This window comes from Salminus brasiliensis, chromosome 20, assembly GCF_030463535.1.
Source record: "Salminus brasiliensis chromosome 20, fSalBra1.hap2, whole genome shotgun sequence".
Lineage (NCBI taxonomy): Eukaryota > Metazoa > Chordata > Actinopteri > Characiformes > Bryconidae > Salminus > Salminus brasiliensis.
Window position 1 is genome coordinate 31,399,386 of NC_132897.1, and position 19,472 is coordinate 31,418,857.

Consider the following 19,472-nt stretch of genomic DNA (forward strand, 5'->3'; position numbering starts at 1 on the left):
TGCCATTAATACAGGTAACAAGTGGAGGACAGAAGAGCTTCTTAAGAAGAGGTTACAGGTCTGTGAGAGCCAGAAATCTTGCTTGTTTGTGGTTGACCAAATACTCATTTTTTTTACCATAATTTAAAAATTAATTCTTTAAAAATTATACAATGTGATTTCCTGGATTTGTTTTTCTCATTCGGTCTCTCATAGTTGAAGTGTACCTATGATGAAAATTACAGACCTCTCTTATCTTCATAAGTAGGAGAACTTGCGCATTCAGTGGCTGACTAAAAACTCTTTTGGCCCACTGTATATATAAAAGTTTGTGGACACCTGCTTCTCCAGAGTTGCTTTTGAAATCAAGGGTAATAATATGGAATCTGTTTTTCCATTGCTGCAGTAACAACCTCTATACATCTACAAATGTTACACTAAACTACACTACAGTTTGGAACATTGCTATGAGGATTTGATGGTGTTTGATCATGAGAGCATTTGTGAGGTCAGGTACTCATAATGGATGTTAGGTCTGTAGTGATTAACCTCTTGACTCTGCTCTGTCATTTTGCATGGCCTACCACTTTGTGGCAGATTTGCTGTCATTCCCAATCGCTTCCACTTTATTATAAAACCACTGACTGTTGACTGTGGAATATGTAGTAGTGGGGAAATTTCACTCCTGGAGTTATGCACAGGTGGCGTCCTATCACGGTACCACACTGGAATTCCTGGAACTGGAGCTCCTGAGAGCGACCCATTCTTTCACAAATGTTTGTAGAAGCAGTCTGCAGGCCTAGGTGCTGGGTTTTATACACACCTGTGGCCATAGAATTGATTGGAACACCTGAATTCAATAATCTAGATGGCTGAGTAAATACTTCTGGCATTATAGTGTATCTCTAATGTAGTTTTGACTAGTTGTAATGTGCATTTAGGTTATGTGCAGTTTTAGATTTGATAATTTTAGATAATATATAACCTATAATTTAAGTGTTGATAATAAGTCATAATAATATAGATATCTAAAAGTAAAGTTTTTACTAGTAAGAAGTGCATTGTAGATGTGAAGTTACCATTTTTACTTGTAGAAAAAATAATTGTAGATATCTGTAACTGGAGCTTTCATTGGTAAAAATGTAATTATAGATATGGTAACATGACAAGTCATCCTGGCAATATGACTTGTCAATGACTTTGTTTATCTGGAAATCTGTTGTTATTACTAGTCATCATTTAATAGTTTATCTACTAGTAAAAACTTTAATTTCAGCGATAAACTACATATTTTATACTAGTAAAAATATTAAACCTACAGATTTATAAATTCCAATTGCCAGGACAACATCCTTAATGTAATTTTGACTAGTTAATTCATTAAAATAAATTCTGACAATACAAATGCTAATTCAAGATATGTAATATAGTTCTGACTAGTTGTAATTGTAATTATGTGCAGTTTTAAATTGTATAATTTTAAGTCTATAATTTGAGTTTTAACTAGTAATAATAATATTGATATCTAAAAGTTTTTTTACTAATAAGAATTAAATAGATAAAGTAAAGTATCTGTAACTTGAATTTTTACTAGTAAAAATGTCATTATAGATATGGTAACATATGACTAGTCAAAATTACATTAAGGATATGTCATCCTGGTAATATTACTAGTCAGAATGGCTTTATAGATGTAATAATATTACTAGTAAACATTGAAATGAGAGTCTCTACTAGTAAAAACTGTATTACATATTTTCTACCTGTAAAAACTCAGTTAAGACTTAAGGCTAAATTGGCTTGCTATAACCTGGTGCCTATTGTCTAGTAATGTGCATCACCATTATTTTTCTCAAATGGCTGTCCCTGCACTGAACGTAATCTGAAGCAGTCAAACTCATTCCTTGTATACAAATGGTTTGATTGAATTGGAAAGAGAGCAGTTTATGAAATGCTAACATTTGGATTCTGGGATCTTTGTTTCTGGACATACCCCCAAACTCCACAATGGTCCAGGAAATTTCTGTACAGGTGGCAACCTTACAGTAACTATTACTAATAAACTATTACTTTAATACACACATACAGCCACCTTGGATCACCCTGCTGGAAAAGGGCCACAGATCAATCAATCTGCCAGTCTCTATATTCAGGTGATATTGCCTGGATTGAATGCACCGCTAAACAGGCATCAATGTTTGATGAGGTGGAAAATCGTTCAGCAAGGGATATGAAACCATATCTCCATGGAGAATGTCTCCACAACCCTTGGTGTCCTTCAGCCCTGCCATTGGACTCTGTCCTCAGCTTGCCTCATGTATTTTTATTGGCAGTTTAGATCAGGGCTCTTGGATCTGCCTTGTAAAAGCTCAAGCCTGTGGTCTGCAATTTTTGATTAAATTAGAGAAAGGGTTTTGGATTCTGCTTCTTCTAAAAGATCCAGCAATGGCAATAATCCAGCAGGCACTTCCAGAGTTTGGTCTGAAATGTGCTGACAAGCTTCATGATCCTGTGTTCTGTAGGCCTTTGGAAGAAAACAGCTCTAAAGCCTGTACTTATTTACCATTTTACTTTAGGTTGCGCTGTAAGTTATTTTCAGCTTGATACCTCTGGTAGATGTGGCACGAAGCCAGAAGGCTATGCTTTGGTTTCACCGGACAACAAAACATGGTTCCAGTCCAAGACTCAATCTTTAGCTGTTCTGGGGCTGAGTCTAAAGTAAAAAGACACTTTCAACTGTGAAACATTTTCAGTAGGTTTTTTGGTGCCAAAGTGGAACCTGAACACACTTCTCCAAATGGAGATTCCAATGATCAATCAAATCTGATCAAAAATCATTATTTTTTTCTACATCTTGATCCTTCATCGGCAGAAATGCATGCACATCATTTTCATCATTTATTCAGTTTAAACATTTTTAAGGCAATATTTTTAGCTAGAATGTAAAGTTTGAGTTTAGCATTTGTGCTACAAGGCTATTATTGCTATTAAATATGTCAACAGTCACTCATAATCAATTTGAGGGTATTTTACAAAGAAGATCTCTCACTTAAGCTCACTTAAGATATATTGAGATAATCTTCATTTTCAAGGTTGCAGTTGATGTGGTTTAGGGCTTTGTGTGACTTAATACTAGAAGTCAATAGTCATCCAAACCTGCATATTCATGCCTTTGTACTTCACTTACACCTCCTGGTGGACAGACTTGTTGATGTAGTCTAGGGCATATTACAACTTACTGTGCAGTGTAAACTTGAACAAAACATTACTGTGTAGTTGAACACCAGGGGGAGCCATTCTGGACAAGAGATGTGCCAAACACACCTTTGAATTCATACAAGGTACCTATGAATGCCACAGATGATGTCTGTAATAACTGACTTCTTATAAACAATAATCATCAACTCTTACATCTATATGACATCATATCTATATAACATTAGAATAAACTTAAATAAACATAAAGTCAGTGTTCAGTGAGTGTGTCTACCTGTAATTAACTCTATATAACATTAGAATAAACTTAAATAAACATAAAGTCAGTGTTCAGTGAGTGTGTCTACCTGTAAATAACTCTATATAACATTAAAATAAACCCGAATAAACATAAAGTCAGTGGTCAGTGAGAGTGTCTACCTGTAATTAACTCTATATAACATTAGAATAAACCCAAATAAACATAAAGTCAGTGGTCTGTGAGTGTCTAACTGTAATTAACCATATATAACATTAGAATAAACACAAATAAACATAGTCAGTGAGTGTCTACATGTAATTAAATCTATATAACATTAGAATAAAACCAAATAAACATAGTCAGTGATCAGTAAGATAGTGTCTAACTGTAATTATCTATGTATAACATTATATTAAACCCAAATAAACATAGTCTGTGGTCAGTGAGAGTATCTAACTGTAATGAACTCTATATAACATTAGAATAAACCCAAATAAACATAAAGTCAGTGTTCAGTGAGTGTGTCTACCTGTAATTAACTCTATATAACATTAGAATAAACCCAAATAAACATAAAGTCAGTGGTCTGTGAGAGTGTCTAACTGTAATTAACTCTATATAACATTAGAATAAACCCAAATAAACATAACATCAGTGGTCAGTGAGTGTGTCTACCCATAAAACTACAAGAGTAAACCCAAATAAACATAAAGAGCCTTTACTGAGCTGCACATTTTGTATAATAATGCTGCAATAAATGTACTGTGCTGACACCTAGTGGCTGATGTAGTTACATTACCACTCAGTGAATAGGATTGATACTTGTGCTCAGGCCTTTTTTATCAACTGCCTTTCAGATTGTGTCACTGGAAGTAAGGAGGGGGTGATTTTACCATTTTTTTGAGGGTGGTGTCTGCATGTCCTCTTCTGGTTTAAATAGAGGGGGTTAGACAGGGTTAAGGAGAAATGTGGCATTTTAAAAGGAACTGTTCCAGGATCCTTTTCACTTGAAAAGTGCAACAAAATATAGCACCTAAAAATAATACAAGCCAAAAAGAGCAGTATTTTGCGCATCCTAACATCATGGAAACACATCTACAGACAGACGTTGAACAGTACTGTGTGCAGCCCTCTTGGATTTTAAGGTGAGGTCGGAAATAAGAAATCTGAGTTGTGGGGGGCATTCCTGTTGAAATTTCCTACTTGGGAACTCTGACTTAAATTCTGACATTTAAGTTCAAATAGAGTGCAGCGTAAGACTAAGACTAATAAGCTCTGACTTTAAAAATGGCCTCGATATTTGATGACTGAAGCTATATTAACTGAATCTGAGTCTTTTCTCCACGTATCCTGAGCTTCCTAACTAGAATTTGACACATCCTGTAAATTCATAAAATCTATTCTGTCTACACTTCAGCCACCACTCACAACTAGATAATAAATAAACAATAAAACAATCTAAACCACCCAACATGGCATGTCCAGATTATTAAGACGTCCAAGCAAAATCCTCAACAAACTCCTAATTTTTCAATCCTCCTCAGGTGGCACTAGCAGTACAGAGGAAGTAACGTGGACATTAAATGAAGGACACAAACAGCGATAGCTGTGGTTTAAATAAATGTTTTTTACTTTATGCCACATGTGCAAATATGCATAATACAAATAATATTTACGCACAAAATGGTCCCCACCCTCAGAAACATCCATGAACAACAGAGCTAGCATAAGGAATTAGGTGATACTGCTATACTGTAGTCATTTCTAAATGTCTGTGTTCATATCATCAGGATTCTGTAAGATCATATGGGACCCATGTGAGATTAAGCTGGGCTGTAACAACTGGGCCCATCTGGGAAGCCCAACTGGGTGCCAGTAAAAATACAGGTACATACTCACTCAGAGCTCATGCCCACCTGGAACGCACCTAGCCTACCTTCAACCCATGTGAGCCCCACATGAGCACATTGGTTGGGTCTTCTGGAGTCTACGAATGCGCCGTCATGTCAAATTTGATGTTTTTCGATTTATCTATTCATATCTATGAGATAATGCATTGCAAAAAATGTGGTTCAGCATTTCCTGAATCTGTGGAGCCCACCCTGTCCATAGCATCATATTCCAGATCGTACAAGACATCCAGAGTTATGAGCCTACGAAGACAGGTCGAGATACTCGTCTCTGCCTCTTGCCATGTCTAACTGGTGGATTTGTGTGTCTGTCTTCTGCTGCTCATCTGTAATTGGAATAGAGGATCTGGACTGGTGTCATTTTCCACCCCCTTTAGTCAGACTGAATGGCAAAGCATTTGGCCAGTATGGCAGCGTTTAATAGGAAAATCGATTATCTGCTAAAAAGGCAGTAGGACTTACCAGCGATCCATCCCAGTTACTAAGGAACTATACTGGCCCAAGGACAGTGATGTGAGCTGAGGCTCAAATCACATCAGTTTAGAGGCTAAATCCTCCTATCTAACAGCGAGTAAATGTTCTTAAGAGTGTTTTCCACTGTTTTCAGGCACATTTAGTAGATCATTTCGTAGTTCATCCAGGTTTGCTCACTAAACTTGCAATGACGGGCTCGTTTTTTCCCCAACTGTTTTCAGAGGTTGACTTCATCAAACAGTGAACCCCCACACATTTCCATGCCTGGATTCCAGTTGTTTCTTTGAATTGCAGCAATTCATCTGGTTGTCTTCTCTGCTGTAAAAGGAGAGATCAGAATGCCTGCTAAACCTGTTTGTACAGGCAGTCACACAACAGCTCTTTCGTGCTCAACGCTAATGCTGCCATTCCTTTTTGTCACTCAATGGCCGTTGCCACAGTGACTTTCGCCACCTGTGATGTCCTGTGCATACTCGTTATTGTTGGATTCGTGAGTCAGTCTATGGTTTTCTGTGAATCGGACACTCAGAAACTCGTCTTCAGCCTCTTACAGTTTTTATACTACCATATTCATACATTCCACTGATTTCACGTAGCTAAGACTCAAGCACCCAAACAACTCATCCACTCAGGTAAAGGTATGTTTTCAGGAAATCTGAACATTCTGATATAAAACATATAGGTATTAAATGACATGCAATTGCCTTTAAAGGCGAATTTAATGTACATGCCCACACTCAGGCCTTAAAAGGGTTGAAAGGGTTAAGCATTTTAGGATCATCAGTTTCAGGGGCTGGTTCATGGCAGTATGTCACTGACCAGTGAAAATGAGTTCTCTAGACTGAGTTCCTCCTGGCATGAACTGGTCTGTTGGTATTCATCAAAAGGGATTCTTTGGTATATTCCACCTCCTGGATTTGCTCCAGCTGGCTGAGTTCCTCACTCTCATTGTAGCCTGTGGAAATGCTCCCAGTTCCATATCCGGAGGATGTCCCTCTCCAGTGCAGATCTTTTCTGAGCCATTCCCTGACTTTTGAATCTGGCCTTATCGTTAAACTGCTTCCTGCTTCAGACAGTGTGTCTCCATCAACTGAAAATGAAAAATAAAATACATGAATAATATCAAACTTCACATTTCCATGAAAGTATTTTTAATTGTACGAAGCAACTGTGTCTCGTGCTCAGTGGAAAACTAAAGCTGGGACTTACGGCTGGGAGGAATTAGGTTAAAGCTTCCTGCTCCCTGATTTGGGGTTTTAGCATCGTTAGCATCAAAATATACCCAGCAAGCTCTCAGCATCCTTTGGATGAGCTCCTCCTCTCTTTTATTCCATTCCTCCTCAGTCAGCGATTTAGGCCCCCAGAACAGCTCTCTCATTGTCAGTCCCTTCCTCACTTCTGAACCAAAGTGCTGTCCTTTGTTTCGAACCACCATCTCCTCCAGCTTCTTTAGCAAGTGTTTGACCTGAGAGCCATCACTATAATTTTCCAGCACATGATATCTGCTCTCACACATGTCCAAGAGCCATCTGAGGGCTTTCCCCTCACACTCGATGTACTCTTCGATGGGTTTGTCTTTTAACCAGCTTCCGTGGCTGAACAACACCAGAGTGTGTCTCCATGCTCTCTCACCAAAACGCGTCATGAGCTTCTCCAGAGCCTGTTGATCTTCGCTTGTAAAAGGTCCTCTTGCTGAAACCACCACCAGGAATGCATGTGGGCCGGGTGGGCAGAGGGACACACTCTTCAACGTCTCATTTGTGTTTTCCAAAGATGTCATTGACCATCCCGGTGTGTCCACAACCGAGATTTGATACTCAGTGACTCTCCTCTGCTGCATGCTGCACTTTTTTGTTGTTGACTGCATTTGAAAATCCTGGAAATGACAGAATTATAAAGTTAGACCTTAGATGTGTGTGGGGGGGGTGAACCCATGTTCTCTACAGTAACTATTAAATTCAGCTGCTTTTAAAAGATTAAAAGACATCCACTTTCCCTAAACCGCACTGGCTTGAACATGGAGAGAGTCAAACTCTACAGCAGAACCAGTCAGAATCTCTTTTTTGGGGAGGGGAGGGATTGCAGAAAATAGAACACAGAAGCAGAGCCAATCAAAATCTTTATTTCAGGGACGGAGGGACAACAGAGAGTCAAACTCAGAGAATCTGATTGGCTCTGCTTCTGCGCTGGATTTTCTGATCTTCAAGATTGGACATTGCACAGCCAGTGATTGGACACAGCTGAACAAGTCTTGTGGAGACTTTCACAATTTGTAGACAGAAATACTGTTCATCCAAACAGCAGGACAACTGATGCTCTCAGGCCATAAATGATTATAGCATTGCTAGAATGTCAGCTTATGATAGCTGGACAACGGAGTGTGCGGTCACCCACTCTGGAGCCACAAATTTATCCTTAAATTGTATGAATTACCTCAGATAACGGTGCTTGAAATAGATATTTACACAAAATAGTGTTCCCTGAGCTGCTTTTCCCAGACCTTTCTTTTCCCAAAAGGACCATTCTCAGCTTGGACACATTGTAGGTTTCACCTGACATTAAAAACAGAGATAATTAAAAGTCATTATTTGATTCGAAATATTTCAAGCAGATTTTCAGTTCTTTCTGCATAGGTCGTCTTCAGACACGAATTCGCCAGTATTTACCTTTGAACAGCTCTCGTATAATTTTTCTTTGCCTCCTTACTTTAATCCTGCTTGACTTGGCTGTGTTCAGAATGTCTGTCAGCTTTTCGTCCAGCTCAGCGTCATTTATCTCATAATGGCCTCCGTTCTCTGCCACCATCTCGTCGATCTTCCCCATAAGCTCTGTGGACTGATTAGGATCGCTCAGGTTCTTGCATGTGAGAACATGATATCTGTTTCCACATTTATTCAACAGCCACTCGAGATGGGGCTCCTGGGTTTCGATGCGCTCCTCAATGGTTGTATCACCGAGCCAGTCTCCTCTCGTGAACAGCACAATTGTATGGGCCCAGACCTTCTCCCCCAAAAGGTTCATATGCTCTTCCACAGCTTGCTTATAGGAACTGTTAAATGCTGTAGCAATGGGAACAGTCAGCAGAACTGCATGTGGACCTGGAGAACAAAGATTCACACTGCGCTTGATCTCTAATTTGTCGGTCTCTGAGGTTTTGCTGACAGGACTGGACCAGTACCACCCAGGAGTGTCCACCACCGTTATTGTTCTCTCGTTTCTTACACTGTATTTGACCTGAGATCGCACTGTTGTTCTTTCTTCATCTACATCAAATGCGTTTCTGCCCAGAATAACGTTGGCAGCAGAGCTTCTTGCAGCCCAGGATGCTCCAACAACTATGAGACGAATGCCGACTGGACTGTTTTCACCTTGGGAGAAACAGAACAAGATATAAATTGAATAGGCCTGCCAGTTTATTAATGCATGCCAGTTATAATAAAGGATCTAAGCAGATCCTTCCTATTGTGTGGTTCTGTGGAAACCCAGCAATTCACTGAAACAGGCCTAGGTTTCCCAGACCACCATTAGGCTGCATAGAATGCCATTTCAACAATGGGGAGTTCGGGACCCCCACCTCATTACCTTTGAGATAAGCTCTTTATTGTGAAAAAGGTCATATAACGGTGATATAACATGACCTCTATTATATTTTAAGTGGCATTTCATGTGACCATGCCTGGTAAAGGACTCAAGCCTTGTCATCAGAGCTTTAAGATGTGTACCACATAGTTACTAGTGTTTAGATTTGAATGGCCCAGGACGTGACAGTGATGAAAATACCGAAGTAGCGTTGCTCGCCCAGGCAGACAGTCAGCATGGCACTGTAGTAGGGATGCTAACCCTGTGGTAGCGATGCTGGACAAGGACTTTGACACACATATTAATGCCATGGTATGTTTTTGCACTACTTACCTTTACAATCATATTTCAAGCAACTAACCTCAGCTTACCTAAGTTCATATACTTGTTAACTTTGTGGCAAAATTCAATTCAAATTAAATTCAAATGTATTAATATAGCGCTTTTCACAGCGAATCTTGACTCTGTCCTCGGCAGCATATAAAGATATAGTATAGCGAAATAGTAGCGGACCCAAGATTGATCCTTGAGGAACGCCATAACTTACTTTTAGGTAGTAAAAATATTCATTAAGTAAACAAATTGGTGGCGATCTGTCAGATACTATCTAAACCAAGTGAGGGCCGATCCTTTAATTCCTACAGTATTTTCAAGTCTGTCAAGCAGGATTGTATGATCTATGGATGGAAAATGTAGCCTTCAGATCGAAATTGTGTCTTCAAGGCTGGTCCGCTTGACGACCCACCAAAAAACATTTCTTTTATTTAGACTGCAATCATTACTTACCCTGCATCCTTGACTTGAGTTCATCTCTTCGCCTTTGTATGGCTCGCAACCTCTGTTGGGCTTTTTCTTGAGCTCTTCTCCTCGTCTCATTCAGCTCAGCATGCACCACTGCATCAACTTCAAAACAATGACCATTTTCCTTCGACACAGTTTTAGCTATTGTAGACAGCAGTGTTTGAACTTGAGACCTATCGCCTCTGTTTTTGATGTCAAGAACATGGTATCTGTTCATGCATTTCCTCAGGAGCCAAGAAAGGTCTGGCCAGTTTTTCACATGATTTTCAAACGTACTGACATCGAATGGACTCGTGGCACTAAACACCACTATCATGCGGTTCCATACTTGCTGGCCGAAAACACTGACCTGCTCCTCCAAGGCAGTTCTGTAGATCTCCGGAAAAACCAAGTCAACAGGAAGAACCAAAAGGAAGACATGAGGTCCAGGTGGGCAACACGAAGGGCTCTGAACAATCTGCAGTTTATCGAACATGGGAGTGTTTTCCACAGAGTAATGCCACCACCATCCAGGAGTGTCGACCAGTGTCATTTTCCACCCAAAGGCCTCCCCCTCTGCTTTCTGGCAGCAGGCAGTTCTTCGGTCAGTAGGGAACACGTCTCTGCCCAAGATGGTGTTCCCCACAGAGCTCTTCCCACTGGCTTCTCTTCCTCCCAGCTCTCTACCTCCAATCAAAACTGCTCTCAGTTCCTGGAGCTGAGCCATTTCTCCTGGAAGAAAAATAAACTAAAGGTTTCACAGCACTCACTGAAGATTCCAGCGATGAAACATTGGATTTGTCCTCTTTTAGATGGCAGGATTAACATTTTACACGTTATTAAGAAAGTACCAGTGTAATTAGAGAACCATTACAAACACTGTAGATACGCAGGCTGTGTCTTACCTGCGCTGCCGATGCTTTCTTCTTAAAGCGAAAGTGAAACTAAATCCGCCCGCTTCCAACGCTTCCAACTAATGTAATAACTAATGTCTACATGGTGTGCATGGTCGATGTTGTGTGTGTCTGTGTGTGTATGTGTCTGTGTGTGTGTGTGTGTGTGTGTGTGTGTGTGTGTGTATTCGTCCCGTGCCGTCGCGGTACCGCGGAGAATTACGCAGAGCTAATGGGTTGGGCAAAGACTCTCATTCCTTTACCCCTCCCTCATCACACACACACACACACACACACACACACACACACATCTGCTCATCTCTTAGCTATTAGCTTAATCCAGCCCAATGACCGATCATCCATCTAGCGTCTAGCTAGGGGGTTTAACTTGTGATTAACCCTCCTGTTATGTTACGGGTCAAACTGACCCTTTTAAAGTTTGAAGGTCTAGGATAAATAGTTAAAAGTATTTCTTCACTGTGAAACTTCTTCTGCTTGCCTTAATTAGTGTAATGGTGTCACATACACACCCATACACATACCAACACATAGACACACATACACACACACTGACTTACTTACCTGACACACAGATGTAGTCTGTAATATGTCTCACAGTTGGAAAGAAGGAAATTCTCTGACATTTGTGACACTCTTTTAATTTGACTGCTGGGTCAAATGGACCCGTGGTATAAACATGCAGGGGGTGTGAGATGAACCATTATGTGAGATTAACCATTTTCATATCATATGTTGATTACACTAATTAAGGCAAGCAGAAGAAGTTTCATACTGAAGAAATACTTTTAACTATTTTTCCTAGATCTTCAAACTTTACAACAGGTCAGTTTGTAATAATAGGAGGATTATAAAACACAGATTTCTTACATTTATTAGTTCTCCCGCCCCAGAAATTCAAGAATGTGCTAGCTAGCGTTTTAACTTTTGTGATTAATCGTAATTATTATACATAAAACGGTGTATGGTGAGTGTGTATTATACATAAACTGGTGTTCAGTGAGAGTGTTTACTTGTAAAACGTGTATATGAAATTGGAATAAATCCAAATAAACGTAAAGTCAGTGGTTAGTGAAAGTGTCTACCTGCATTTAACTCTATATAACATTAGAATAAACCCAAATAAACATAGCATGTGGTGAGTGAGAGTGTCTACCTGTAAAACTCTATATAACATTAGAATAAACTCAAATAAACATAAAGTCAGTGGTCAGTGAGAGTGTCTACCTGTAGTTAACTCTATATAACATTAGAATAAACCCAAATAAACATAAAGTCAGTGGTTAGTGAAAGTGTCTACGTGCATTTAACTCTATATAGCATTAGAATAAACCGAAATAAACATAGCATGTGGTCAGTGAGAGTGTCTACCTGTAAAACTCTATGTAACATTAGACTAAACCTAGATAAACATAAAGTCAGTGGTCAGTGAGAGCGTCTACATGTAATGAACTCTATATAACATTAGAATAAACCCAAATAAACATTAAGACAGTGTTCAATGAGTGTGTCTACCTGTAAAACTCTATATAACATTAGACTAAACCTAGATAAACATAAAGTCAGTGGTCAGTGAGAGCGTCTACATGTAATGAACTCTATATAACATTAGAATAAACCCAAATAAACATAAAGCCAGTGGTCAGTGAGAGTGTCTACCTGTAAAACTTTATATAACATTAGAATAAACCCAAATAAACATAAAGTCAGTGGTCAGTGAGAATGTCTACCTGTAAAACTCTATGTAACATTAGACTAAACCTAGATAAACATAAAGTCAGTGGTCAGTGAGAGCGTCTACATGTAATGAACTCTATATAACATTAGAATAAACCCAAATAAACATTAAGACAGTGTTCAATGAGTGTGTCTACCTGTAAAACTCTATATAACATTAGAATAAACCCAAATAAACATAAAGTCAGTGGTCAGTGAGAGTGTCTACCTGTAAAACTCTATGTAACATTAGACTAAACCTAGATAAACATAAAGTCAGTGGTCAGTGAGAGCGTCTACATGTAATGAACTCTATGTAACATTAGAATAAACCCAAATAAACATAAAGTCAGTGGTCAGTGAGAGTGTCTTCCTGTAAAACTCTATATAACATTAGAATAAACCCAAATAAACATAAAGTCAGTGGTCAGTGAGAGTGTCTACCTGTAAAACTCTATATAACATTAGAATAAACCCAAATAAACATAAAGTCAGTGGTCAGTGAGAATGTCTACCTGTAAAACTCTATGTAACATTAGACTAAACCTAGATAAACATAAAGTCAGTGGTCAGTGAGAGCGTCTACATGTAATGAACTCTATGTAACATTAGAATAAACCCAAATAAACATAAAGTCAGTGGTCAGTGAGAGTGTCTACCTGTAAAACTCTATGTAACATTAGAATAAACCCAAATAAACATAAAGTCAGTGGTCAGTGAGAATGTCTACCTGTAAAACTCTATGTAACATTAGACTAAACCTAGATAAACATAAAGTCAGTGGTCAGTGAGAGCATCTACATGTAAAACTCTATATAACATTAGAATAAACCCAAATAAACATAAAGTCAGTGGTCAGTGAGAATGTCTACCTGTAAAACTCTATGTAACATTAGACTAAACCTAGATAAACATAAAGTCAGTGGTCAGTGAGAGCGTCTACATGTAATGAACTCTATGTAACATTAGAATAAACCCAAATAAACATAAAGTCAGTGGTCAGTGAGAGTGTCTACGTGTAAAACTCTATAAAACATTAGAATAAACCCAAATAAACATAAAGTCAGTGGTCAAGTAAGAGTGTCTACCTGTAAAACTCTATATAACATTAGAATAAACCCAAATAAACATAAAGTCAGTGGTCAGTGAGAGTGTCTACCTGTAAAACTTTATATAACATTAGAATAAACCCAAATAAACATAAAGTCAGTGGTCAGTGAGAATGTCTACCTGTAAAACTCTATATAACATTAGAATAAACCCAAATAAACATAAAGTCAGTGGTCAGTGAGAGTGTCTACGTGTAAAACTCTATAAAACATTAGAATAAACCCAAATAAACATAAAGTCAGTGGTCAAGTGAGAGTGTCTACCTGTAAAACTCTATATAACATTAGAATAAACCCAAATAAACATAAAGTCAGTGGTCAGTGAGAGTGTCTACCTGTAAAACTTTATATAACATTAGAATAAACCCAAATAAACATAAAGTCAGTGGTCAGTGAGAGTGTCTACCTGTAAAACTCTATGTAACATTAGACTAAACCTAGATAAACATAAAGTCAGTGGTCAGTGAGAGCGTCTACATGTAATGAACTCTATATAACATTAGAATAAACCCAAATAAACATAAAGCCAGTGGTCAGTGAGAGTGTCTACCTGTAAAACTCTATATAACATTAGAATAAACCCAAATAAACATAAAGTCAGTGGTCAGTGAGAATGTCTACCTGTAAAACTCTATGTAACATTAGACTAAACCTAGATGAACATAAAGTCAGTGGTCAGTGAAAGTGTCTACCTGTAAAACTCTATATAACATTAGAATAAACCCAAATAAACATAAAGTCAGTGGTCAGTGAAAGTGTCTACCTGTAAAACTCTATATAACATTAGAATAAACCCAAATAAACATAAAGTCAGTGGTCAGGGAGAGTGTCTACATGTAAAACTCAAACTCCAAAGTTCCAAAATATCTCCTACAGAGATTTAAAGTTGATGGTAGTCGTTCCCTTCCATTGTTTTATTATTGGTCTGCTCACATCCAAAAAATGTTGTATTGGGTTCAATCTTCAGGGAGAAATTGGTGTAGGTTGGAGATCTCCTCCAGCTCCAACTAACTTCTGTGCTCTCGTTGCAGATTGCCTCTTTACAACTCAAACGCTCTGATTTTACAGATAATCCATTGGTGCTCTCCACTCCCTGCATTTGGTTTCAGTTTAAGGGTCATTTTAAGGTTATATCAAGTTTATGCCTGTATTACACAACCATTTATTTCCTTCTGGTTTGAATGATAAGGGTTTCAGAATGTTTTCGCCATATTTATGAAGAGAATTTAAGGAGGTCCCTTTAATTCTGCTTATATCATTTCTGATATCTGCTCAGGTTATCAATGACAATGTCATCACCATTGTCATTGGTAGGTTGTCAATGGAAGAAATTAGGGGTAAAGATTTCAGACGAGCTTAATGTACATGTGGTGTATTATAGTTTATAATACTGTAAGAAGTGTAAGAAGTGTGCTGGCCCCAGTGAGTTGTTATAAGAGAAAGCCACAAGGTGGTGCTATAGTGTCATTCTGTCTTGGTAACTGTGAGGAGGAGCTGGCTGGGAGAAGCAACAGAGTTAACACAGTTAACTCTATGTAACAAAAGAAGCATCCTGAGTCCCTCACTGACTCACATAATCATTATGTTATACCACATTCCATTTCATTGATGACTCTCTGTAGTTCTGCTAGCGGTCCAGCAAAACTACTGGCTTGCTTGATGTTCTTGTAATTCCTCACAACCCCCTTTTTTCTCTTGGCACGTGACAATACCACCTTCAAACACAGTCCAGTGTGTATATTACAACATTACGAGACTGTACTCTACAATGATCAATGATCTCAAACTGAGTGTCTCCTTACTGATTTACTCTGGAGAAGAGTGTCTGACAAATTCCTTAAATGTAAATGAGGAACAACTGTGTCAGCCAGTCAGAGCGTGACGTTGTGATGAAATGGGCGGGTAATATGGTGAATATGGGCGGGTAATATGGTGAATATGGGCGGGGTTTATGCAATATTTAACCACGAACAAGCCCGACTGACTGCAGATGCTGCTGTCCACAGAGCTCGCTCGTGGAGAGCACAACGTTACGGTGGGAGCCGTAGGAAGGCTGGTACAGGTGTGAGTCCTGCTTTTACTACTTTAAATACAGTGAGGTACAGTTTGCGTTACAATACCGAGCTCTCTTAGAGAAACTTCATTATTCACACGGGTGAAGTCCATCAGCAGCCTCTAAAACAGCCTCGCGGTTGTCATGGTTTTTTTTTTTTTCACTTTTTTGTTTTTTAATAGTAATTGTTCTTTTCGCGAGAAAGTGAGCGCTCTGTAGCTGACCAGAGGCTGTAGGCTGGAGGGGTCGGTGTAGTCTGTGTAGCTCGGGTAGTGCAGCGGAGGACTGCTGAGCCTTTGACGTCAGTTTTCATTGCGGTCTGTGTGAGTGCAACTGTTAAAATACCAGCAGAGATGTTGCGGAGAGTGCCCTCATAATCCTTCATCATTTATAAATCAAGGATATGTTGTCCTGGTAACGTGGTCATTCCTGAATGAGCGTTGTGATATGATATATAATATTAACTACTCATTTTAGAAGCCTGGGTGATCTAGATAACATGAACTGTCTTATGAATTATCATAATTAAATATTAGTCTTATTAGGTTGATGGTGAGTAGTTGGTTAATCAGGTGATTGGTGAGTTAGGTTGGTTAATCAGGTAGTCTGTGTGTTAGGTTGGTGGTGAGTAGTTGGTTAATCAGGTGGTTGGTGAGTTAGGTTGGTTAATCAGGTAGTCTGTGTGTTAGGTTGGTGGTGAGTAGTTGGTTAATCAGGTGGTTGGTGAGTTAGGTTGGTTAATCAGGTAGTCTGTGTGTTAGGTTGATGGTGAGTAGTTGGTTAATCAGGTGGTTGGTGAGTTAGGTTGGTTAATCAGGTAGTCTGTGTGTTAGGTTGGTGGTGAGTAGTTGGTTAATCAGGTGGTTGGTGAGTAGTTGGTTAATCAGGTTGGTGGTGAATATAATAATACTATTATATTATATAGAGAGAGATATTATTATTATTATTATTATTGTTATTGTTATTAGTAGTAGTAGTAGCAACGGTATAATTAATATGATGATTATTAATGAATTAATTAACCAACAAACAATTGATAATAATAATAATCATCATAATTAAAAAAACTAGGAATAATATGAGTCAAGCAGGGGAGTACATAGACAAGCACAACAAGCAATCTAGAAACACTCCTGCAATCTAGAAACGCCAGGGGCTAAAGCCGCATGCGTAGGTTGTGGCACCATGTTTAGCGCTGCTATAAGACATGAACAGGTATCGGTTCCAGCTCCAGACACACCCATATATAACGGTAGGAGGTGTGTTCTCCATCAGACACACATTCCTAAGTATAGAGGTGGACAGGTTCTACAGGTGGTGTTAAACCACTCAGAGGCTGAGTGGAGGAATGTGGCTTTTACAGAGATTTAAAGGACCCTGCACAGAATCGTTAGTTCTCTGTAGTGATTAATCAAGTTGGTGGTGAGTAGTTGGTTAATCAGGTAGTTGGTTAATCAGGTAGTTGGTTAATCAGGTTGGTGGTGAGTTAGGTTGGTTAATCAGGTGTTTGGTGAGTTAGGTTGGTGGTGAGTAGTTGGTTAATCAGGTTGGTGGTGAGTAGTTGGTTAATCAGGTGGTTGGTGAGTTAGGATGTGGTGAGTAGTTGGTTAATCAGGTGGTTGGTGAGTTAGGATGTGGTGAGTAGTTGGTTAATCAGGTTGGTGGTGAGTAGTTGGTTAATCAGGGAGTCTGTGAGTTAGGTTGGTGGTCAGTCGTTGGTTAATCAGGTTGGTAGTGAGTAGTTGGTTAATCAGGTTGGTGGTGAGTTAAGTTGGTGGTCAGTAGTTGGTTAATCAGGTAGTTGGTGAGTTAGGTTGGTTAATCAGGTGGTTGGTGAGTTAGGATGGTGGTGTGTAGTTAGTTAATCAGGTAGTTGGTGAGTTAGGTTGATGGTGAGTAGTTGGTTAATCAGGTAGTTGGTGAGTTAGGTTGGTGGTGAGTTAGATACGTCACGAGAGAGATATGTCACTAGGCTCTGTGAAGAGAGAGATATGTCACTAGGCTCTGTGAAGAGAGAGATACGTCACTAGGCTCTGTGAAGAGAGAGATACGTCACTAGGCTCTGTGAAGAGAGAGATACGTCACTAGTCAAATATAATGTCACATTAGTCTGAACATAAAAAACATCAAAAATGAAACTCACAATAAAAGGTCAGCAACTGTTAAAATACCAGCAGAGATGTTGCAGAGAGTGCCCTCATAATCCTTCATGATTTATTAAATCAAGGATATGTTGTCTTGGTAACGTGGCCATTCCTGAATGAGCATTGTGATATAATATGATACATAATATAAATTAATAATAATATTAATAATAATAATAACTAGGAATAATATGAGTCAAGCAGGGGAGTACATAGACAAGCACAACAAGCAATCTAGAAACACTCCTGCAATCTAGAAACGCCAGGGGCTAAAGCCGCATGCATAGGTTGTGGCACCATGTTTAGCGCTGCTATAAGACATGAACAGGTATCGGTTCCAGCTCCAGACACACCCATATATAACGGTAGGAGGTGTGTTCTCCATCAGACACACATTCCTAAATATAGAGGTGGACAGGTTCTACAGGTGGTGTTAAACCACTCAGAGGCTGAGTGGAGGAATGTGGCTTTTACAGAGATTTAAAGGACCCTGCACAGAATCGTTAGTTCTCTGTAGTGATTAATCAAGTTGGTGGTGAGTAGTTGGTTAATCAGGTAGTTGGTTAATCAGGTTGGTGGTGAGTTAGGTTGGTTAATCAGGTGTTTGGTGAGTTAGGTTGGTGGTGAGTAGTTGGTTAATCAGGTTGGTGGTGAGTAGTTGGTTAATCAGGTGGTTGGTGAGTTAGGATGTGGTGAGTAGTTGGTTAATCAGGTTGGTGGTGAGTAGTTGGTTAATCAGGGAGTCTGTGAGTTAGGTTGGTGGTCAGTCGTTGGTTAATCAGGTTGGTAGTGAGTAGTTGGTTAATCAGGTTGGTGGTGTCGTCTCGGTTCGTCTTCTTCTGGAGATGGACTTGTTATTCAAAAAGGAGAGTCTGTAGCCACCGTCTTTAGTTGTAACAATAATATATTTTATTGCAATCGAAAGAACAGTGTGGAGAGAGTCTGCCAATTCTGGGTGCCCTTCGGTCTCTCTCCCCGACTTAGGAATACCTTGAGTTTTTATACCCTATTTCACGTCATATTCTGTTGGAATGTTGCCATATATGGAATGTTTGCATTTCATCCATAAGGACCAGTCATTTGGCTCCACCATTACATACGTGGTCCATGGCCACATCTGGACAGCGTTTAACTCACTGACACGTCTGCCCAACGGGATGTCCAAATCTAAACAGCATCTTATGTTTGTTCAATTTATGTATATTTGGTCAAGAAACGGGGCCCCCTTTCTTTTCTACATCTGCAAAGCCAATGAATATACTACAGTGGTGAGTTAAGTTGGTGGTCAGTAGTTGGTTAATCAGGTAGTTGGTGAGTTAGGTTGGTTAATCAGGTGGTTGGTGAGTTAGGATGGTGGTGT

General features: G+C 39.1%; 1 protein-coding gene across 2 annotated transcripts; it reads right to left on the minus strand.

Annotated features, from left to right (window-relative positions):
* Window positions 1-5,043: 5,043 nt before the first annotated feature.
* On the minus strand, window positions 5,044-11,273 carry LOC140541828 (uncharacterized). Of its 2 annotated transcripts, none has more exons than XM_072664621.1 (6): window positions 11,085-11,273; window positions 10,186-10,908; window positions 8,487-9,188; window positions 8,254-8,372; window positions 7,030-7,696; window positions 5,044-6,910 (listed from the first exon to the last, which is right to left on the minus strand). In XM_072664621.1, exons 2-6 carry the CDS (start codon window positions 10,904-10,906, stop codon window positions 6,657-6,659), a joined length of 2,463 nt encoding a protein of 820 aa, XP_072520722.1. In that variant the 5' UTR covers window positions 10,907-10,908; window positions 11,085-11,273; the 3' UTR covers window positions 5,044-6,656. The 2 variants fall into 2 exon arrangements, with proteins under 2 accessions (XP_072520722.1, XP_072520721.1); XM_072664620.1 differs by having other exon boundaries at window positions 10,186-10,911.
* Between the last annotated feature and the right edge of the window lie 8,199 nt (window positions 11,274-19,472).

Coding starts and splice junctions, on each gene's coding strand:
- LOC140541828 (XM_072664621.1), bottom strand. CDS start 10,906: ATGGCTCAGCTCCAGGAACTGAGAGCAGTTTTGATTGGAGGTAGAGAG. Junction 8,373..8,486: donor TATACGAGAGCTGTTCAAAG/GTAAATACTGGC, acceptor TTTTAATGTCAG/GTGAAACCTACAATGTGTCC. Junction 7,697..8,253: donor TTCAAGCACCGTTATCTGAG/GTAATTCATACA, acceptor TGTCATTTCCAG/GATTTTCAAATGCAGTCAAC.